The sequence below is a fragment of the Chanos chanos genome, chromosome 8, assembly GCF_902362185.1.
Source record: "Chanos chanos chromosome 8, fChaCha1.1, whole genome shotgun sequence".
NCBI classification, from domain to species: Eukaryota; Metazoa; Chordata; class Actinopteri; order Gonorynchiformes; family Chanidae; genus Chanos; species Chanos chanos.
Genome location: NC_044502.1, coordinates 37,710,579 through 37,733,724, shown reverse-complemented (window position 1 = coordinate 37,733,724; position 23,146 = coordinate 37,710,579). Strand labels below are relative to the sequence as shown.

Sequence of the window (23,146 nt, the reverse complement as noted above, 5' to 3'; positions counted from 1 at the left end):
GAACACAGACTGACAAACAGATCACTTTTATACACAGCCAGAGCAAAATGTATTTTGTGTGTGTGTGTGTGTGTGTGTGTGTGTGTGTGTGCGTGTGTGTGTGTGTGTGTGTGTGTGTGTGTGTGTGTGTGTGCGTGTGTGTGTGTGCGCGTGTTGTTTTGTTTTGGTCTTGTTGGGTTTTTTTTCTTTTTTTTTACCAAATTGGTAATATGATTGCCACATTGATATTGATACGAAAACCTCACAAACTACAATTATTCCAAGGGAAGGAAACACCAACTGTGTAGCTTAATTGAAAAAAAAAAACTGTTATAGGTTCACACAGGGAGGTGGTTGAGATTGTGTGCCTCCAAAACACCCTTGGGCTATACAGATTGAAGAGCTAAACTACATACCCCAGATTCAAAACAATGGAACAGTCTAGTGAAAATGTTGCATTTTTACTGCACATCCAAAATAGATGGCATTTTTCACTCACCCTCGCCTGGTACACCTGTTTGTTTGTCTTGTCTCATTCTCTACATTTTTTTTAACAACCTGAAATAATGCAGTAAGGTAGAAAAAAATGGTTGTTCTGTTGAGATTAGTGGTTGCATAACTTCTAATTTTACTGATTGACTCCTTTCTCATAAAAGTGTAGTCAGTGAACCCACTTGTCGTCATTTAACTTCTATTGCGTAATTAAAAAAAAAAAAAACTTAAAGAGAGGAGTTCAAGGAAACAGTGGAAATTGTATTTTAACACGAGGGTGATATAATGATACTCAAATGTAGCTTGCACTGTGTAGAGCTTCAGCAAAGCTCTACACAGTGCAAGTCAACGAGAAAGTCACGGTTTTAAAATGTAATGTCGGGAATCAGAGAAAACATAGGAAGTATATGGTATGAGAGTATGAGGCTGATCCCAGCAGATGTAAAAAAAAAAAATATGAAGAGCTGGTCTTCTAACTAATTAGTATTTCCCACATACATTTAACAACGGAGCGCTTGTGAGATCCTTTGAGGAAAGGCTCACGCAAAGCAGAGCTGGAGAGAAGAAAGAGAGCTACTAATTGCTGTATGATTTGTTCCAATGCACTGCATCCAGTCAATTCATTAAGTTAATTATTCCAAATTCATTTTAAAGATTAAAGGAATCACAGGCCACAATGGACGGTTGCTGCCATAATCCGTTGCTGCCATCTACAGGTAAAATGACATATTACAGCTTGATATCAGCCTTTGATTGTACCGTGAAGGAATCAAATATCTAGTTTTGTTTATACAATAGTCCTTTTAACTTCGGTTACTTTTTGAAACACTCCATACTGTGATAGATGAAAGAGATATGTATAGGTATGCACGACAACGATGATAAATACAAGGGCTAGGATAGATCATTAAGCCTTAGATCAAATATTTTGAGCACGCTGAGGTGAAATGGAGTGATGTGGTGCACTCCCAAGACCAAAGTCCTGAGACCACTTTATACAAACTGTAACCAGTAAAACGCGCAACATTTTCAGTGCAAAACAAATGACAAACTTGATTAGTTCTGTGGTGGTTATACTAGGATGATTACACACGACATAAAAAGAAAAGTGGCCGATAAAAATGATTCAAAAGTCGAAAACAGTCTAAAGTTACACCCTGTTGTGTTATCTATGTAATATTATGCTATCTTTGAATAAATAAATGACAATCAAACGGCAATCAAGAACCTTGAAATGCGAAATTATTCAAATTAGGGCTCTTAGCGGTTTTTAAAAGGCTCTTGTTTCTTAATGCATATGTTATGAGAAGGGGACCGATCTGAATGGAGCTTCCCTGAGGGCGTTCAGAGAGCCTTTGTTCGAATTCTGTACATCCTCACCACTATTATACATGTCTCTACAATTGACAAACTCTTGGGAAAATATTACATTTTAGTAGACCTAGTGTGTCACAAGACATATTTGACAACCTTTTATAAACATTTCAATTTGTGTAGCTGCTAATTTCAGTCTGGGTGTTGTTCATATTTGTCTGACTGAACCCTTCGTGTCTGTGTGACGTCATCGTTCATTCTGCGCAATCGGCATCCTCTGCAGATTGAAGGCGGTGATGGTAGCGCACTTGGCGGCGCTGACGGAGGACATGAGACACATCCATATCCATATCTTAAACATTCAACTGGTATCATTGAAACACGGTAAGTTTCGTCAATTCATTATCTATGAAATGTACTCTACATTTTATTCCATGAAACCACCCAGAAAAAGAGAGCATTTCTTCTCCATACCAGGTATAGCTCTCTGCAGTAAGATGTATTGGCCGGACGACCATTATTGTACATGCCTGAATTGTTTATTTTGGTGCGGCAGCACATAAAAACTGGATGTTGGAATTATGCCCGTGAGAAATGTAGAAACCTCATCAAACAGTTAAAGCCTGCTTTAGAAATGCGCCATATGACGTGCGTGCGTACGTTCCTGGACAGCGTATGCGTGACTCCACTCATCGCATGGCTCAATTGATGTGTTTACACAGCTGGTGCATCGATTGTTGAGGCTGTATGTTGAACTGTAGGCTTCGGGCCTGGTATAATGATAGTAAAACCATCAGTCGTCTACTTGTTGCCGATTTGGAGAAAATCTGGGAATAATTTTGGTGAGTGTAAATTTTAGTGTGTAATTGTACATTTAGTGTTGTAATGTGTAATATGAGAGAACGATTGAGGAGGGTGATATGATGACTAATCGTTGTGTGTCATTACTATCCAAATAATGTTATAGGTATCGTCACTATAACTGCCAATACTTTTGTACAGCAGGATATGAACACAACTCTAAATAACCATCCTCATCAAAATATGTCCAGACTCATACTCGTCCATGCAATTATCAAATAGAGTATAACACTGATATCGTTTTCTTAAGTATCTCTAAATCTATTTAACAATTAGTCTGAGAACTTTTTTATTGTGCTCTAATTCTCTGTGTCGCAGATCATTTTAAATAATGGAAGGGGGAAACTGGTGAGTATACATATACTGAGAAAAAAAATTTTTTTTTAAATGATATGTGTGATCACTGTTAATTTACTGGTTGATTTCTTTTTAAAATTTTTTGCAGTGGATATTCTCGTGAGTATTTTGATCGCTTTGTCCAAAGCCAAGACTCATCTGTCGTGAATAAGTTTCAGCAGAAGTATTGGAAAACAAAACAGACACTCATCAAAGTCACAGGGAAGAAAGAGGATGAACATGTTGTGGCGTCAGATGCAGACCTGGATGCTAAACTTGAGGTGGGAATGAAAGCATAAGGATTCTATCTGAGTTGCTTTTGGTCTTTGTTTTCCATTCATGACATGTCAGATGTGAAAGAAATATGAAGTGCTCATATTGTGGTCAAAAGAAATGTAAAACGAGTTTATTTTTCTGCATATCTTGTATTTAAAAATATTTGAGCTCCAACTCTAATCCTTTTTAGGCAAAACCAAAGGAAAAAAAATATCTGTTGTACCTCAGCTCACATGTACACATTTATCTGCAGTCTTCCCCTCATTAAGAAAGTTGACTCATGTATAACTTGTATTCTCAGTAACTCTGGACATAGGATGTCATCGTTATTACAGACACTGCATCAGTGTGATGATGTGTTTTTCTCTGGCCTTCTTTTAGCTCTTCCACTCAATTCAGAGAACATGCATGGAGCTGCTTAAAGTGATTGAACAGTATCAGAGAAGGATTTGCTGTGCGTACTTTACATTACAGTGTCTCATTTACTGTTATTTGACATATTTGACATTCCAGTCCCTGGCTATCATGAAAACAACACTTGAGTGATTAACAGTAAAATATTCAATACGCTACCTCACTATAGTCGAGTGCAGGCTAATATCACAAAAGAATCTAAAACCCTAAACCCTCCTCAATATGTCTTCCAGTGTTGTCCCAGGAGGAAAATGAGTTGGGACGATTTCTGCGTTCTCAGGGCTCTCAGGATAAAACCAGAGCAGGGAAAATCATGCAGGCCACAGGGAAAGCTCTCTGTTTCTCCTCACAGCAAAGGTCTGAATTTGTCCGAATTTAATGATGTGAAAATGTCCACCTGCCATCAGCTGACAATACTGTTAAAACAGAGATGTTCTCACTGTCTCCCTTGACTGTTAATGTAATTAACAGTCCTGTTCTGTAACTTAATGAGGTGTCTGCTTATTCATTTATGTAACACATCCCTCTGAAAGGATTAACGTAGGTCGCTAACTGCCCGATATAATAGTTAGAGCACTGGCCTCAGTTATCATTTCTCGTTGGGAGTCTCTATGATAAGAAGTTGTGGTGAAATCAATATTCATTTGCTGTTTTCTGCTTAAGGCTGGCACTGCGCACTCCGTTGTGTCGTCTCTACCAAGAGGTAGAGACTTTTCGCTACAGAGCGATTTCAGACACTTGGCTGACAGTGAACAGGATGGAACAGTCAAGGACAGAGTACAGGGGTGCACTGCTCTGGATGAAAGATGTGTCCCAGGAGTTGGACCCAGACACGTACAAGCAGATGGAAAAGTTCCGCAAGGTAATTGTCACCGATAGATGCTGCCCTTTCTTTAGCTTTATTATTAGACCAACGTTTCCGTGGTTTGATTTAGAATGTGTATAACTATCACCAGCAGATGGAGTAGCATTCCATTATGTTATAGATCAGTTCTACATCACATGAGTGTGGCATGAGAAGATTACAATAAGATACTTCTTTGTGTTAGCACATTATACAATATTTTGCTATGTGACAGCACTGACTCTTAACAAGCATAGAGTTTACTTTCTCAACTTTCTCTTCGTTCTTTCTTGCTTTGCGGCTTAGTTTTATCAGTTTGAATCATAGATTAGACGCAAAGGAGTTAGCTGTTTATTTGTCGTTGCCAGGTTCAAGCACAGGTGCGTCTCACCAAAACAAGCTTTGACAAACTGAAAAATGATGTTTGTCAGAAAGTAGATCTGTTGGGAGCAAGCCGATGTAACCTCCTCTCCCACGTCCTGACAACCTATCAGGTACATCAGATATTTATGCTTCCATAGTCTTAACACAAAACAAGTTTAGGCAAACAAATTCTCAGAAACTGTCTCTCGAATACATATTTGCAGATTATATACTGTTAAAGTTTTTCTTATCTGCAGCTTTGGCAGCATTGTAAAAATCCCCAAAACCAAACTACAATGACTGGCCTGAAGGCAAATGAATGTTATTAGCAGTATGTATGTTAACGGCTATTCCCAACATGCTGCAGCTGTTTCTCTGTTTCTGTATGGAAAGAGCAGGTGTGTAACAGGCTGTCTGTTGAGATGACAAATTTGTGTATATCCGCTCATGTTTGTCGTCTCTTGAATTTCTTATGAATTTCAGACCACACTCTTGCACTTCTGGGAGAAAACATCTCACACCATGGCTGCTATACACGAGAGCTTTAAAGGCTGTCAGCTCTATGAGTTTTCAGCTCTGAAGGTGAGCGTCTTTGTTTGTTTTAACCAGTTTTATATCCACAGAAGGATTTGGAGTGGGTTTTGATCTTTGTAATTACTGCCAACTTATACTTACACTAAACGCACTAAATGTGATCTAAACATTCACCATACTGAGGAACACAAGTGAAATGCATTCAGTGACATGTATACATTTTTTAAATGACACATCAAGTTCAGTGATTGTTATAGTGATAGCATTCATTATTAAATATTGAATAAACCTTGTGGAAGTCCACTACCTAGATACCTGTTTGATGTTTTTAGGGCTTTCAGGACCCCATGAATAAAGCCTCTGATCAGGGGACTAAGAAAAAAGGGAAAAAGAAATCCAAGGCAAAAGCGGAAGATGAGGAGGCATCTGAGACTGTGGATGACCTGTAAGATCGTGTTGTCTCACCCATTGATATGGGATAATATTGCATTCAATGAAAATATGGCCTGATGCTGTGCTTATGTTTTATCTACCTCAGACTTATTTCAGTGAATGACGAGAATCACAATGAAGACCCCATTCAAGAAGGTATGGTTACAGTCACAGGTACAGTCACCCGCTCTTAGAATTGCAGTAAATCAGGAGTATCTGTTTCTACGAGTTTATACTTTTTAAAATGCATTGTTTTCACTGCTTAAGTTAAAAAATAAAAACTTAATCAAGCACTATCAATGTTTAATCATCAATTCTAATCAATTCAAATGTCAGTGATAAGCAGGACAATGCATGTAATACAGCTAGCTGTATTCTGTTTCCAGGACAAGAAGACTTGCTTTCAGCAGCACAGGACAAAGATGGCATGACACTGCTGAATGAGATTCTCGGCAGCACCTCTTTAGACGACGGGGATTTTTCCCACGAATGGCGAGAGGTGTTTGGAGAAGACGAAGCGGCTAACAGCGCCGCTAAAACTAGCCTAACAGAGTTCCAGTTAGAGAAGGAGTCTTCCTTCTTTCTGCCTTCACAACTTCTGGACCAGAATATGAATAGCCTGCAATCTGCAGTCTCTGGTAAGCAGGGGGAGAAAGCTCAGGGAAAAAAAAATTTGTTTTGACAAAACAACTGCCTCATTTTTTAAACTTTTAATCTTGAGAACAATGTTCAGAGATAGGAAGTGTTGTAAACATTCAGGAAGACCTAGCTATATTATGCTTTATACCAAAGTCTGATCTAAGTCTTGTCATGACATATTCAAAGGCATTGAAAGTATTCCCTTTTTATGGAAGAGTTACTGATTAACTAGGTAGAACCAATGGCTCTTAAATGACACCCTTTTTCCAGGTTGGGCCATGAGCATTCCACAGACTGTCTCCCAGGCAACAGAGCCATTAGTTGGAGCCAATCAGAACACTTCCAAACCAGCAGTCAGAGGTACATGCCACAAAGCATGTAAAAGACCTAGTAACATATTCAACTTTATCGAATAAGAGACCAGACCAATAAAAATGACCACAAAAATGTGTTTGGAATGTAATAAAAATTCTTCTGAAAGACAAACTGTCAGCTCAGAGTAAATACTGAGATTTGACATTTGACATTTTTTTTATTTACAGCAAGGGAAGACTTGGAAAAACTACTAAGCTGTTGTAACAGTTTACCAGATAAAACTATTTAACACAACAAACAAGTCCTATTTCTGTGTGTGATACAGGTTCCCTGTCAGTAGCCCTTTGTGTTTTTGTACTTACAGAAATCACAGAGCCCTCAAAGGACCTCTCAGCCTGGTTCAACCTGTTTGCCGATTTAGATCCCCTATCAAACCCGGATGCAATTGGAAGACTAGACAAAGAGCATGAGCTGCTAAACGCGTGAAACCTCAGTCACCTGCAGTTATATCTAAAATATGTACTTTCGTCATGCGAAAAGAAGCATTTATGATGCTTGCCAAATAATACTAGTGATAATGATTCTGTAGATACTTGCATTATTATTTCATTAAATAATCTCCAATACGTATAATCCACAGCTTATAAAATGAATCACCATTGATTTTACTTGTCTCCCTTCTGTTCTTTCTATAAGTTATTGCTGTTGTGTTATTTGTTGCTAGTTCATATCTAAGTTAAATATGTAAGAAACATTTGGGCCTTGAATTTTGAAAAATGAGTACTATCATAAACCACTGATGGTCTGTATAATTTTATACAGACCTGTTGTAGTTGCACAGGTACAGTTTGGAGCAACTGGCTCATGACTGATGTATTTACACATTTGTAGTGTAAACTGCTCCCCAAATTCTACAGATATAAACAATATATTTTGATATTGTAAGTCGACCCCAACTTTCAAAACTGTAAGGGTATTGATATTTGGCAGTTTTTGCTCATTGCTCACAGCAAACTCTTATACACTAATCTTAAAATATCATTTTAATGAAAGTGTCTAATTGTGTTCAGTGCATGTTTTACAAACCTTTTGAATGTTTTAGTTCTTTTTCTCATGAGTTAGCGATCAATGAGCGGTAGCAGGCTGGAGCAAGCAATGCAGAGTTTAGACTACATATCTTATGGTTTTTTTTTTTATTTAGATGGCTACTACTAATCTTATAAAACTGATGCTGCATTAACATGCCTTAACTTTAGAGAAATGTTTTGATTAAATCTGTGTTTAAATATATTTCAAACCTCTATTTATGTCAACTAGATCTATTGTCTCATGAGACCAGTGCAGAAATGCCTTGTTTGGCTGTAGTGAAAAGAAAAAAGCAAATATTTGTCTCAAACATTCCTGTGACAATTTTCAGAATCATTGTATTTACTAGTGAAATATATTTACAGGGTGATATATTTGTAAAATATATTTCATGAGTGACAATAAAGATCTTGTTCACATATTTTGTTTTTACCACATTATTATATTGTAATGTTGATGTGCACTATCATTTGGTTGTTTTCTGGCGACATAACATGGCTTATGTACCTGGTATGGTACCTAATCTCACAAATAATTCATGACTTCTTTGAAAAAAAAAGCAGGAATAAGTATAAATACCTGCAGTTTAAAGTGAGATAAACTGAGTGAACTTTGCATCACTCAAACACTATAATAAACACACGGCTTCAAGTGAGTACATTAAACGAAGAACTGCTGCTTTCAGCATGTGGAGCTAACAGAGGAGGTAAACCCAGTGCTCCCAGTGCTACCCGACAGACTTCATGAGTCGTACACTGCTGGAATCAATTTCTAGAAAACTCTTCTGAACAAAAACCCCACATTTATGAATCAGTAAGAAAATACATCAGACAGACTAGAAAATGATTGTCATTTCCTTTATTGAAACAACAAGTTGTAATAAAGTATAAACAGGTGACTGCTACAAGTCTACATTACAAAAATTGACTGAATTGCTCTTGCCAGACACAAACCCTAAAAGCCCTAGATCTGAGATTTTCAAAGTCTTAAACACCTTTCTGAAAATATGGCCTTGTCTAAATATATGATTTCTGTCATGACATCTGAAGCACAACACCCTGACATCTTTTCTGTCAACTTTAAGAACACAACCATTCAGTGCCATATTCTGGGTAACCACTGTTATTGTTTTCAATGACATTTCAACTGATTTTTTTTTTCTGGACACATCTTTTTTTTGGTTTTGAGACATGAACGACGGGAAGATCATTCTCTATACTCAAAACCAACTGCGATATAAAAAAAAAAAGAAGAATTTCTTTACATTTATTTGGATCTCAGGGGACTTGGTACTGAATGTTACGGTGATTATTTTCTGAAACAAATGTCTTTTAGACTGTTCAGACATGGTATATTGTTACTTTGCTAATATATGGGTGGGAAGAAGTGAAGCGTCTGCATTTAACCCATCTTAACACCAGTGTGCACACACATTAGGAGTCAGGAGGGAGTCAGGTTTCTCTCCTAGTGCCTTGGTCAAGGTCGCTGACAGGAGCACGTTTTTGTGGTTGGAGGAAACCAGAGCACCTGGAGAAACCCACACAAACATGGGGAGAACGTGCAAATTCCACTTGGGACGGCAGGGATTTGAACCTAGGACCCTCTTGCTGTGAGGCAACAGCGCTAACCACTGAGCCACCGTGAAGTCCAAGTGGTTGCAGTGGTTGGTTAGGAAAACACAGAAGTGTTGACCTCATTTCAGATTTTGAATGCCGCTTGCAACAGATTTACTGTCAACTCTGTTTTGAAATCGATGAGAAGTATTTTAAGAAATGGAAAAAAAAGCTTGTAAAAAAAAAAAAAAGAAAAAAAAAGCTTTTTTATGATTTTCTCAATTTTCTCATTGGTCCTAATATTTCAGTGCTTTTACCTAAAAAGTGCAAAAAGGGGGCAGTGGTCGTCAGGGTAGGCACTTTCACCAGGAACATGAAATATCACATAAAAACTCATTACAATACAGGCAAAAAAAAAAGAGAATTTTCCCTTACTGTGGACCTTACATGTCCTTGTGTGTTCAATTCAAGGAATACTTCCATGTAACCTGAGAACATGCATTTAAGGCATGTGAGTGAATATTGTGCTAGGTACCTCCTGATGGACAATCAGTTCATCCATTTTGTAACCTGCTTAAACAGACATTCACACCGTACATACTGTGTATGATGAATTGAATTCAGATATTATTCTAAAGCTAAAATAAATACAGAACACATAGTGGTTCATTATCCCTAAAACTGCTACATGATAACATAGCTAAGTTGTGTAAAATTAAGACCGTCTGTGGTGACTGCTACGTGCACTGAGTAAATAATGCCCGTTGCACTATCTATATAAAGCTTAATCATACCAACAATCTAAAATCTGAATACAACAAAAAAGCTAGCTTTACCTGTGCAATAGCTAATCTTCCCTATGGAACAGCTGATGCTAGCTATCATGCATCCCAAACATTGTCCCAATTTATCTTCTTATATGTGACAAGAATTAATACTTAATTCACCTTGAAGAGAATGTTGTTGAAGCAAGACTGGTTATAAACAGTAAGACAATTTCAATAAAGGCTAGTACGTACAAGTTATTTGCGTGAACAAAACCGACAGTATTTCCTGGTTCGATATACGTTGTAGCACTCTCCAAATTCTATTGTAGATTTAAAAGAACAAATCTATATCCAGTTAATGTTCCAGATATCAGACTACAGAGATTCCAGAAATTCCATGAGAACCTCTGAACCTCGCAGCTGAACAATGCTAAGTGGTTTGTGGGCGAGATTACTGCTATGGTTGCACCTGGGCACTAGCTGAACAGAAGGCACTGCTGTGTGGTACACGGGTCACAGGTTACAGGGTGGGGCAGGGAATCATCCTGTTCGCGAAACTCTGTGGGGGGAGGAGGAGGGGAACTATGCCGGACAATCGTGGGGCTGCGTGAGTTTTGAATTGCTGTTGGGTTAGGCACAGAGTAAGAGGTGTAAAGGGACGAGCACAGGAGTTTAACTGGACAGAACGCCGATCCCGTCGGAGTGAAGTTCACCTTGTTTCTGTCAGGGCAGGAAAAAAGAGGGAAGCCATTCGATCTGGCAGACCTAAAAGGTGGAGGGTGGGGGGGGGGGGGGGTGTGGAAAAAATCTCAATTGTATTATTTCGTCGTTTACAGATATGTGTATGTACAAATACATTTCATTATACATGGAAAACGTATAAAGAGCGTAGTTAGGGGCTACGGTAAGAGAACGTGATGTACCGGAATAAAAATGACTTACACAGTTTCTTCAAACACCTTTACCCTCTCACAGCCCTCAGGGGGCTCCCGTTTAAACATGAAGCTGTTGTTGGGCTTAGGAGAGGTAGAAAACGTTGGGAGCGGTGAGCTGCTCCCACTATCTGCATGAAAAAGATTGTCAAAGATAGTGTCAGAACAGTGTTTCTTTTCTCTCAGTGTAAACGCTATAGTTTATGGCAATAGCTTTAACAGCTTTTCACTGATTATAAGTCATGTATGGTCGGGTTTGATTGTACAAAGCACCATGAATCATCTGGACATCCAGGAAAATAGCAACTTTACAACATTTTTTTCCCCCCTCTTCCCAGGCTTAAGACAAACGTGTGCTGGCTATGCACTGTGTAAAAACCATAGCTCAGTCATTGGTAGCCGGCAGCATCCAAGTGCAGACATGTTACAGTGCTGCAGTTCATTGCATCGGGGGCTGTTGTGGATAAGAATGTCCTACCTCTATCGTAGTCCTCAGCTGAGCAGGGTCTGCTACTCTGGGAGTCTGACTGGCTAGTGGGAGAGGGGCACCACCACGGACTGGATCCACCACTGGAAGACACCTGGCTATTTGTGCTGCGTGTATGGATGTTACCATGGTAATGTGAGGGTAAAGGAGGGTGCCGCCCATCCAGAACATCCATTGCCTGAGGGGATGAGGATTCGGCTTTAGGTCGTGACTACAGAACATGCAAACCAACTGGAACATGGAAGTAAGCTTTATGGTAGGGACTGGAAACCTAATCCGTAATTTGATCAGTTTATCTATCCTCCTCCGTAATGAGAGACAAACAAAAAAAACAAACATTAACCCCAACGTCATGACCTGGTGACATGCTGTATTAGTTCAACTTTAAGCAGACATTATCTCACAGTTCCCAGCATTTTTCCGCTCGAATTGGCTTGTTTGTTTCAGTTTGTTTGTCCAAACTTCGTACCAACTGTTAGCAAAACTGCATAAATTATGTAAATCTAGAAGATAAAATCATGTTCGCCTCATGTTGCAGCTGCGCAATTGTGGACTAGTTTCGACACATTTTAACTATTTAACAGTTGCAAAGCTTCTTTGTTTGTTTGTTTGTTTGTGTGCGTGTGTATGTGTATGTGTATATGTGTGTGCTTACCTTCATTTCTTTTTTCTCCAAGTCATCATCGAGGAAGACATTCTCCAGCTCATGGTTAATACCCTCGATATAGCTGGGCACTCTGCATATGAGGGCTTTAGACTGTGTTACATTGGATGGAGCTGCTGGAAGCATTTTGGACTGAAATACAAACGCACATACCATGCAGGCCCAAACGCTGATTATTTTAATGGCAAAAAAAACATTCACTTTCCTTTATACAAATGAACACAGAACTCTCTGCCCTCTATGGTGAAGCCTCTTCAGGTTCATCCTAGACTAATAAACACAGCTATACAACTGATGTCGAAAAAAGAAGCTAACTAGCCTGTACAGCATACATTCAACTACTCTGCACCTATAAATGGTGAATGTAAATGTTACAAGCACATAGTTTCCACTGCTAACAGAGCCCACATTGTGTGCTCAGTTAAACTGCAGAGAGTGCCTGATAGTGTGCTTCTGCACCACCTCTGTTTGATAGCAACAGACCATAACCAACCTGGGCTTGGCTAGATGTGATGTATGTCACTCTCTCTCGCTCTCTCTCTAACTCTCTCTCTCTCTCCGCACACACGTATACGCACACGCACACACACACACATGCACCCACACAGTAGCCATAACCCACCTGGATTTGGCTTAAGATGGAATGTGGTCCTAGCTCTTTGTCTTTGCTCTGGCGACTTCCCTGTTTGCCCCGATGCAGCTGTTGACGGAGCCTGGCAATCTGCTAAGGAAACAGGGAAAGGATAATACATAGTACAATACACACTGCAGTAAATTACTTCTGAATGTTAGCCAACGCAAAGAAAATGTTTGCAGTTTCCTAACCGTCAATACCTAATTTTACTCTCATAGCAATAATTAACTGTGCTTCTGCCTATAATTAAACAGTACAACAAACAAAAGCGACATTTAAGAGGGGCAGCTCTGGTGTTGGGTTTCATAACCGAATGTCTGGTAAAGTGAAGTTGGTCTGGATTCCTCAACTGGTTCTGTAAGTGCATTAGAGTCAATAATGACAAGTCCAGACACTCTCTGTGGCTACGTTTCAGGAACATGAGGGGAAAATGGGCCAGTGGAAACAATTAGGAGCACCACAGTCAAAATCTACAGAGAAAATAACACAAGAGCCCTTGCTTTTGTTGCCTAGAGCACCTCATAAATCATATAAAGCAATATTTTCATGCGAATACAATGACTCGTGAGAAGTAGGTATGTTACATAAAGTAAAAAGAAAAAAAACATTAAAAATCAGTTTGAAGACAACACTACAACGGCTCTACAGAACTGCGCTGCTCTGCTGCTCTTGATAGGAGGCCAAACTGTTCAGACTTTCAGTGTTGGTTTGGCTTTGATGAAAGATAACGTTATCACAGGCTTTCCTTTGACCATGTTTGTCAGCCAACCTGACAGAGAATGATACAAAGCATATTTATGACAAATCAGGCCCTCTCCAACAGTTGTGAAGACAACAAACCTCAGAGACAGCCAAGACAAAGCAAAAGACAAATTCACAGTGTGTTCAGGTTAACACAGCAAACTAATGTGGTTATCACCTGCCCACAAACTCATGTGTGTTATCTGAGTAGAAAACCAGTCAGTCAATCATTTGCAGATTGACAGTGAGGACGGTTTAAATCCAAAAGAAACAAACAAACAAAAATTTTGCATAGTTCCCAAGGCTGTAATAACAACACAGTGAGTCACTGCAATCACCTGAAAGTTTATTTTAGTCATAAGCATAGTGGAGATCTCAGATGATTTCCATGTATGATTGATGAGGGTTGCGTCTGTGTGTGATACAGATCAGATACCTCTCTAAGATGGTCAGCACTGCCCCAGGAAGCAGACCGCTTGTGTGTGTTCAACTCTACATCTTCATTCCAAACACCAGGGGTCTAGAGCAGGAAACACACGGAGAATACACAAACACACACACACACAATTAAAAGAGCAAAAAACAATAAGGCTATACACACAAACATGTGGCCATAAAAAAAGAACAGCACACACATACACCATCATTTCAGTTAATAATAAACACACCCACATTGTTCTCATGCTCTCTAGGGTATGCATTAACAAAGGAAGTCACGCAAGATAATATTTGTATGGATAAAGCTGATACAAGAAATTTTGGCAAATGACATCATTGCACTCCAGTACAAGACAAAGACGCGGTCCAAAAGATTTCACCCCATAGCACTGTCCTGCTTTAATGTATTACCAAGTTAAAATTCATTTAAAATGAACTATATGACCCAACATGCAAAGGGTTAGAGTGCACACACACACACACACACACACACACACACACACACACACAAATGTAATTCTTCTTCATATCCGTAATTGCAGCGATATTATGTATTAAATGGCTTTTTCAAGAAGGCCTCGGACTGTAAATGTCACTGTTTTCTGGCTGCCTGCAATCTGACCTCCCATTCAAACAAAAACCTCTCTGTAAAGCTCAATATGACATGAGGGTTAAGTGGGAGAGATCACAGAATCTTTAAGGCTATGTGCTGTCTTACAGTGAGAGAGAATATTCAACGGACTGCATAAAGACACCACTGTGCTTTAGAGCGCTTCATAACGGACGTAATGTTCTTCATTTCACAGTCCTGTGAATGCCAACACAAGTATCAAATAATTTTAGATACTGAATGATGTAAAGACAGAAGGATGTCTAAAAAGGTCAAGACAGGTTAAAGGATTAAAAAGTTCATTCACAAAACAAGGCATTTTTGTCGCGACTCCAAAATCCATCAGTTCCTCGTATGCAAATGTGATATTTCAAACTACGTTACATAAAACTGCGTTCTGTGACGACTGGGTACAAACTGAATGGATACTTAAAGGTTTAACAGTTACATAAGTTAGTGTGGATGAATGACAAAGCACCATGAATGATTACTTGAAGGTTAATGTGTTTAATATGTTGTTGTTTTTTGTCTCTTGTCTTCCTTATAAGATTTTTATTTTTATTTATATATTTTCTTTTATTCATACTCGCCTGGTAACGGAGGATTAGCAAAGTAAGGATTCTATTGTGCAGTGTAACTGCCTGTTTTGCTGTGCACATGACAATAAAACTCTTGAATCTTGAATCTTAATTACAATGTTGTGCTGTATCTGGAGATACTACACTGTGCAATGATTGATTTCATGTCTTTGCAATTATGACTCATGAATCATTAACAGAGTGCACGTAGTTATGTAAAAATCATCTGATTTGCTTTCTCGCCTTCTCTCCTCAGCAAGCAACCCACCGACACGCAGTTCTCAAAAAGCCCTTGTGTGGATGAAACATGAAAGGGAAACAAATCAACACAGTACTGATTAGTCATAACACTCAAGGTCCTCCTACTACTGCCTTCCTGTTTACTATTCAGCCTGAAGTATCTTGTTAAGACTTGAACTTCCGGGCTGGTGAGAGGGTGTGTGTGTGTGTGTGTGTGTGTGTGAGACAGAGAGAGAGTGCATATGTTTTGTATGCACTGTGCCAACTGCTTTACTTGATAACGTGCGATATGGTGGGTGATAGCATCTACAAAAGAATCCACAACATCAAGGTACAAAAACCAGATAGTTACAGAGGTATTTACGTTGAGGAATAATTACTTTTACCGAGGGAACACACAAAAGTTCAAACCATGGCTCTGATACTGTTTTGCCAGCATTCCAGAGTGAGAGCGGATAACCACGCCGCAAGGGTTGTCCTGCCCTCAGCGCTTTCCAAGACACGCAAAACTCCACAAACCATCTCCCCTACGACCGACAAGCTAATCAAGTTTTACACACAACTTTGAACCACGCCACTCAAGTTCGCTAATCTCCAAAGGACAGCCGTGTCCTGCTATAGCGGGCACAATGGCAGGAGAGCATGTTGAGAGCTCGCGGGCTCCAGACATTCCTCATGTTGTGTGGGGGGGAACCAGGCCCTCACTGGGCCCAGCCGGCCTGCCTGCCTGCCTGCCTGCCCGATTAGCATATGTATGGCTCTCACTGCAGGCTGCTCCACACTGAGACACAAAAGGCTGGCAGAGAGGGCCAGGTGGTGAGGCTGGGAGCTCTCTCTTTGGCCTCTCACCATGAACACATACAGTACCCCCACTCAAAGTGGGACAGGTGCAAACTACCACACCTCCAAGCAAGAATGAGCTCGAATCCACACGAGAGAGTATTTTTCTACGCCTTCAGAATGTGACTGCAAGATTTGAGCGCGCTGCTTTTGTTTTATCTGTTGGTTTTGGGAGACAAAGCGGTTTTGAGTGAAAGACCAGGTAACAGCTTGATACCAGGGTAATTTTCACTTGTATCAGTAAACCATACATGCGAGAAAGACCAAACACACGATAAATAATTAATTGGCTTTAAAAAGGCCAGATGACAACCAAAATCAAAATGAAATGTTTTTTGTCCACAAAAGGTTGTTTACATCAAACCATTTGAATGCATGGTATTTCAAGTGTCTCAATTATTAATGCTGTTTGACTGGAATAAAAAGAAAATGCGTATACATTATAAATATGAACAGTCATTACGCAGACAATGTCAAGTGCACATTTTTACCATATACGGAACGGTGACAAGCAACGTTACCCCTTGCACATGTAACAAGTCACGTACATGAACAGATGACCTCGGAAATCTGATAGGCTCCCTGTAATTTTTATCGTGACAGCTGTAATATTAGAAGCTCTTACCTGTGTGGATTTATCTCTCATGCAGGTAAAATGAGGCAAATGATGCTCTCGAGGCCACTGGCCGCTCAGATACTGGCCGGTCACGGTGTCCAGGGAGGACGTCCGGCGGATGGCAGTGGAGGCACGCGCTGCCTGCAGCTTTGACCACTCCACTGAAAGACAAACAGAAGATAATTAAAGACGGCGTACTGACTGAACGTTTTTTTTTTTTTTAAGGAACACACGCGAGAAAGGAAAATCAGTCGACGTAACGTGCGCAAGGTCGGTCAACAATAAACGGTTTCCTTAAACGATTTTGCATTTTTCAGCATGCCGACCGAACGAGCAATCGCAGAGGAAGAGTTTTAATATCCTCCACGCTACAGCGCAGGACAGTATCAAGAACTTAATGTAATAACATGTAAAGAAATAATAATAAAAACAACAACAAATAAATACAGTAACAATGAAAAACAACCACTCAAGGCTGAAAGAACATTTTTCAAGTTAGAAAAATGTGAAATTGAACAAGTAGCATATCCCCTTTTTGTTGAATTTGAATGTGGAGACAACACCTATTAAAGTGCCAAAATGGTATCAGCAGTAAAAATAATCATATCATCATTGCTATCGTCTATGTTGCCTTAGTCATCACTATCACTATACCTATACACATACACACAAGGGCAAACACAAAAACCTTTTTAAAAGAGACTTTGACACTTTTTATACTGACAATCATAGATATATGGCCACTGATATGTGTATACACACACACACACCCCCACACACACACACACACACACACCCGTATACACACATATACATATATACACATACATACATAATACACACACAGTTAGATGGATACACAGATGATTCATCTATTCAAGTTAGTTATCAGTAAATGGAAACACAAGGCAAGGTCATTTCTACTAAAATAAAATGTACTCCCTTTTACTGATAACTACCAGCTTACACAGACATTCTGATTTGGGTGGGATTAGGGATCATTATTTTAAAGACAGTATTTGCATCATGTCTGTAGGTGCGGTGGGTGGCTGCACTTTAACGTGAGTCTAACTGAGGAAATGAAACAAACTGAAACTGTGCAGCATAAACGTTTTCACCGACATGCACAAAAACCCACAGTGAAGAGTTCACATGTACCTCCAGCTGAAACTGTTTCACAAATACCAACCCACATTAAGTAGTTTGCATACATCCAAACAACACAAACTATCCATGCATGCAAGAGCTGCAAAGCCATCTGAAGATGTGCAATAAAAAAAGTCACTCCATAGACCAGTAAAACCAAATATGTCAGCATTGTGTTGCTTAGTAGTTTCTCGGCATCTCAAAGCTTAACCATTGTCCACTGAAGACAGAAGAACTGTTGTACTCTATTAAAAGCCCTCCAAATTGTCGTCTCTGTGTTTTGTACTGTATTATTTAACACAGCAGTGAATACAGAATATGCCTCCATCTCTATAGAGGTACCTCTAAGTCTATAGAGATGTCTGTCAACATAATCAGCACACACACACACACACACACACACACACACACACACACACACTCACTCACTCACTCACTCACACACACACACACACACACACATACACAAAAGCTGAATAATCGCTTGGGAAATACAGGATCTGTCTGTACTGTACACACCTCTGTGAAAGGGCCTGTCTGAGGACAGCTGCATTCACTTGCAGATTGCCATGCAGGCAGCTGCAGGGCCTTTGTGTTAGCAGCACTGTTTCAAATGCAAATTTTCCACTAGCATCTGATATTCAACAGTGAGGAGGAGGAGGAGGAGGAGGAGGGTGTAAGGAGGAGAATGGGGAGGGGGAGGAGGAGGAGGAGAGGAGAACTCTGGCCGTCTAACAGACAAACAGGTAACATTAAAACACACAGTGCGATCAGAGAGCTTGCCCCCTCCTCGTCCTAGTCTCGGCCACTAAGAAAAGCCGCCTAAATATGACTGGCTCAGCAAAAAAAAACATGATCTTGAAATATAATCACTTAATGATAAACCTGTTAGGGAAGTAATGATGCAATGCACAATCGAGGCATATCTAAAGGCCATCACTTATTAACTACAGTGTAAGTGCACTGAATGTTAATAACATCTGTCAGACCATGAAATATCTGTGAAGGAGAGATTTAGGATACTTAACAGCATACCTGTGTGACTGTTTCATTCAGGCAACGGTATGGTAGATTGAGATCACTCAGTGTGGCCTGGGAATATTTCTACTGTTAGACATGATTAGACATACTGTATTGTTTAACAAACACAAACGAAAAAGTGACTTTGTGGTTGCAGATTTAGATAGTGCAGAAGTACCACAGATAAAGAAAACAAGTACCTGTGGAAACTTGCCCAAAACAAACTGTTGTTGAAACAGTGCATCTGACTTGCTAAACCTCTCCTATAATCTATGTTTCCTGATCCCTGTCATCGTTAACTAAAGGCCTACAAGACTACAAATCTTGACAAAGTTGTGAAATAAAACATGCATTACATGAAGTTACTCTTTAACTGTATTCAAAGGTAAAGGTTTTACTGGAAAATTCCACAGAGTTAGTTTATTATAAAGTGAAACTACAAGTAAAGCACCTAATCTGTGTGTAGCCTCCTTATGCCATAAAAGAATTACAAGTTTTCTGACTGTAGGTCAGAGAGCATATTAAGCACGGTAAAAAATCACATCAAACAATGGCATTTTGCAACAACAGAAGTATATAACCACTGCATCAACAGCATGCAAGGAAATCAGATGTTTGACATTCAACTGTTTAAGATTTCGGGCTGATATTCATTCAGTTCACAACAATATTTTTTGCACTGAGGAGGTATAGTTGCCATCTGCTCACTAAAAAGGGGTGGTCTTTGTTAGAGGGGGTCTGATTCTGGGATGATGTCATTATTTATCCACCAGGAGGTCATTTGGTGGAATGTCACCTTATTTGTATGCTTTTCTACGTCTATCGGCACAAGACAGCTTTTAGAACCAGGAGCGAACCAGAGCGTAGAGATAAAATCGTCTTAAAGGTCAAATATACGTATATAAATTTCAAGTGCTTAAATTTCAGAGGCGTATTTGCCGATCCACAATATCAGTCAGTCTACCTATCTCAGACACTCTACTCTTTTAACAAACACTTAACCAGGCATTCATTTCCAGTATGGCACTCTATGAGGGATGTAATAACAGTTGTTTTTCCTGTACCCGGGTTTAACCTGTCACATTCCTGTGGCTGCTCAGTTAATGTGGGTGGTTGAACTCTTGGGAACAATTTCAGATTTACACTGGAAGGTCAATAACAAAGGACTTAGGTCATGTTCCAATCAGAATCAACAATTCATTGACAGAGACAAGGGACACCAATTTTGCGTGTGCATGGTTTCGCTGTTTTTAAAAGCACACTTTGGAGACACAAAACATCTGCAGTGCAGGATGGAGAGGGAAAAAGGTGCCATTTTAGAAACAGGCATAGGCTAGACCAAAGCTATTATGTGTATGTGATGGCAGACAGTACTTTGAGTGCAGAAATGGAGTCATGAGGATTTATTGTACCTTTGTGTACTAACACTAAGAAAACAGTCAAATTTGTGTTTTATGACATCCTTAAAAAAAAAAGAAAGAAAGAAAAAGAAAAAACTTACATAGCACTCACTCACAACATGAATTCCCACGTATTCCTGAACTTATAACGTATAAGAATGTGGAGAATATCTCAGCTGATAACATACTAGCTAACTACAAAAATTCACAGATGGTGTGTTGTAGTCAGGGTATGTGTATTTGAAATGACAGTTTTCATCTTTAATATTCCAGCGTTGTCTTCTTATATGCAATATCTTTGAATAAACTTCTAAATGGACATAAAAGATTATATTGAGCGCCCAAAAAGAAAGCACTCTAATCACACAAACAAGGAGAGAAAATATTTTTCCAGGAGCATCTTAGATACACATATTTAGACACACGGCGCGCCGGGGTTAAGCGTCCAGGCCAAGCAGAAGTTGCGCAGGCCTTTGCAGACATTTCCCCATTGACTTATTATTAAAGATTATCATATGTGTGTTCATGAGCTACCAAAACAATCATATTTGTTTTGCCTAATAACAGGTGCTTCTGTAACGGTTATCACGTGTAAAAAGCACCAGATTTGTGCATCCTCATTTTCCATACTCATACATCTCTCAGGTGCACATACAACTTTGAAACAAAATGCATACCTTGTCTTGAGTTAAGTTTAACGCAAGTCTGATGAAATTATTGACGGTCTGCAAATTAATAACTACAATTTCATTTTTCTGGCAAGATATATATGACAGGTAATTCAAAATACTGTCACCTGTGCAGAAGCCTGAGCCGGGATGCCATTCAAGCAAATTCTGTGTGTCCGGTGAGAGGCTCAGCACCGCGGCTGATTTAGGTTCCACAAATCCATTCTCGACTTTGTCGGGGCAGGGGGGACTTTGGCTTTGGTTGACTGTTAGCGTTGAGGCACCGTTTCCCGAACCAATACAGAGAGACGAACAGACCGACGGGCTCTGTTGACTACCCCGCAAGAGCTGGTAAGGAACCGTGGCTCGAACAGGCTGTAGACGGGTGCCGTTGTTGTTTGAGAGACCAGGGGAACTCGTATTGATGAGGCGCACTCGTGACTGCTGATGAAAAGAACTTGCAGCTGAAGAAGACATGATGGCTTCAAAACTTTAGCGAAAATTTAACCATGGGCGCAGCTACAAAATATTTTTTTTCATAGGTAGCAAAACACTTTCAGTGTAAATTGATTATATTTTCTGCGGTTCCATTATGCACGAGCTGTAATCCCAGTTACAGAAAGTATCTTAAGTGAAGTTACAGTATCCATTAGTCGGATCCATACGTATTAAAAATTTAACATGGCATTCAGTAAAGCCTTGGGTAGTTTCCTCCAAAACCCTACCCTTATCCACTGCTAGAACTGTACTCCTTTAACACGTGGGTGGGCAGTGGAGCCTTCATAAACTCCAGTCATGTGGTTGGGCAGCAGTGAAACAATATCTTTTCTTATTGGCTGCGTCTATGTCACAATTGTTCAAACAGCCAATAAATCCATTGAATTTTCATGTTAGGAATAAATTAAATTTACATTTTACAGAGAAAATGTTCTTTGGTTGATTTTTTTTGACAACGGTAGCCAATAATATGTTAAAAGTCTTCTTACTAACACAGTCGAAGGCTAGAACGTACAATATGATATGGGAACACTGCATTAAGAACAAATATGTCAATGAACACAAATTTGAAGAAGAATACCGAGAGTGAATTCGTGAATAAAACAGGATACATGTTTAAATTTTTACAAGCATTAAATAGGTGATGTTAATTGTTTTTAAGGACCTACAGCATTAAGTAAAACGCTACAGACCACACAACCGAGCAGCAAAATAAACTGTCACGGCACATGCTGCATTTTAACTTTTAAAATGGAAATACAGCAAATATTCAATATGTTTACGCATTCTGTGAATCTCCATAGACATCACAGTAACCCTGTTCAGGTTTTCATAAAAATAAATCACCGAAGAAACTAAAGAAATTAATTCTTCAAAGTACAGTCTCAACTGCCTAATCAGTTCACCACACCGGATTCGCTCTTACGCTATTGCAGTACAGTGTTGAGAGAAATGGAAAACAGAATTAAAAACCTTTGACAGTGCAACAATTGCTAATGATAATGAAGTTTATTTTCGACCTAATTTTGAACAGGAAACATTGCGTGCCTTCGCATGCCTTCTTTGAGTCAGCAGAGCAGTGGCAGAGGAAATTTTTTAGTGACGATTTGGTGGGTACATGTGTTGCTATGAGGGCTGCGTTGTGCAACATCTTTTTTTTTTTTTATCAAACTGCGGTCACGGCACGAGAGAGGCCTGCACCGTGTTTGTTTGAGCAGAGCTCAGACTACCACCCAGCGGCGGCTTTGACTAACATCTTAATACGGGGGCTTCATAACCTCATTACCTAGACAAACCGTTTGTAACTGTGTATGTTTTGGTTTTGTGAAGTGCCATGGTGTTTTTCTTAAAATGTTAATTACAGTACATAGGTAGTCTAATAAGATCATAGATATAATGAGATGTTAAATTTAAGGCTCAATTGTTTTTA

At 39.5% G+C, this 23,146-nt stretch overlaps 2 protein-coding genes across 3 annotated transcripts; one reads left to right on the top strand and one right to left on the bottom strand.

Annotated features, from left to right (window-relative positions):
* Positions 1-2,977: 2,977 nt before the first annotated feature.
* On the top strand, positions 2,978-7,285 carry ica1 (islet cell autoantigen 1). 2 transcript variants are annotated; one of them, XM_030782595.1, is made up of 12 exons: positions 2,978-2,994; positions 3,092-3,263; positions 3,640-3,712; positions 3,906-4,029; positions 4,336-4,534; positions 4,885-5,010; positions 5,363-5,461; positions 5,755-5,858; positions 5,952-6,001; positions 6,232-6,483; positions 6,755-6,844; positions 7,164-7,285. In XM_030782595.1, exons 1-12 carry the CDS (start codon positions 2,978-2,980, stop codon positions 7,283-7,285), a joined length of 1,428 nt encoding a protein of 475 aa, XP_030638455.1. The 2 variants fall into 2 exon arrangements, with proteins under 2 accessions (XP_030638455.1, XP_030638454.1); XM_030782594.1 differs by having other exon boundaries at positions 5,746-5,858; positions 6,238-6,483.
* A 3,396-nt stretch (positions 7,286-10,681) lies between these two features.
* Positions 10,682-21,696, bottom strand: glcci1b (glucocorticoid induced 1b). Its single transcript, XM_030783175.1, has 8 exons — positions 21,348-21,696; positions 16,995-17,146; positions 14,100-14,183; positions 12,911-13,012; positions 12,280-12,420; positions 11,616-11,835; positions 11,148-11,268; positions 10,682-10,961 (listed from the first exon to the last, which is right to left on the bottom strand). The coding sequence occupies exons 1-8, from the start codon at positions 21,694-21,696 to the stop codon at positions 10,682-10,684; spliced, it is 1,449 nt and encodes a 482-aa protein (XP_030639035.1).
* Positions 21,697-23,146: the final 1,450 nt, after the last annotated feature.

Coding starts and splice junctions, on each gene's coding strand:
- ica1 (XM_030782594.1), top strand. Junction 3,713..3,905: donor GTATCAGAGAAGGATTTGCT/GTGCGTACTTTA, acceptor TATGTCTTCCAG/TGTTGTCCCAGGAGGAAAAT. Junction 5,011..5,362: donor ACGTCCTGACAACCTATCAG/GTACATCAGATA, acceptor TATGAATTTCAG/ACCACACTCTTGCACTTCTG.
- glcci1b (XM_030783175.1), bottom strand. CDS start 21,696: ATGTCTTCTTCAGCTGCAAGTTCTTTTCATCAGCAGTCACGAGTGCGC. Junction 17,147..21,347: donor CGGCTCAGGCTTCTGCACAG/GTGACAGTATTT, acceptor TTTGTCTTTCAG/TGGAGTGGTCAAAGCTGCAG. Junction 11,836..12,279: donor TGGAGAAAAAAGAAATGAAG/GTAAGCACACAC, acceptor CATGTTCTGTAG/TCACGACCTAAAGCCGAATC.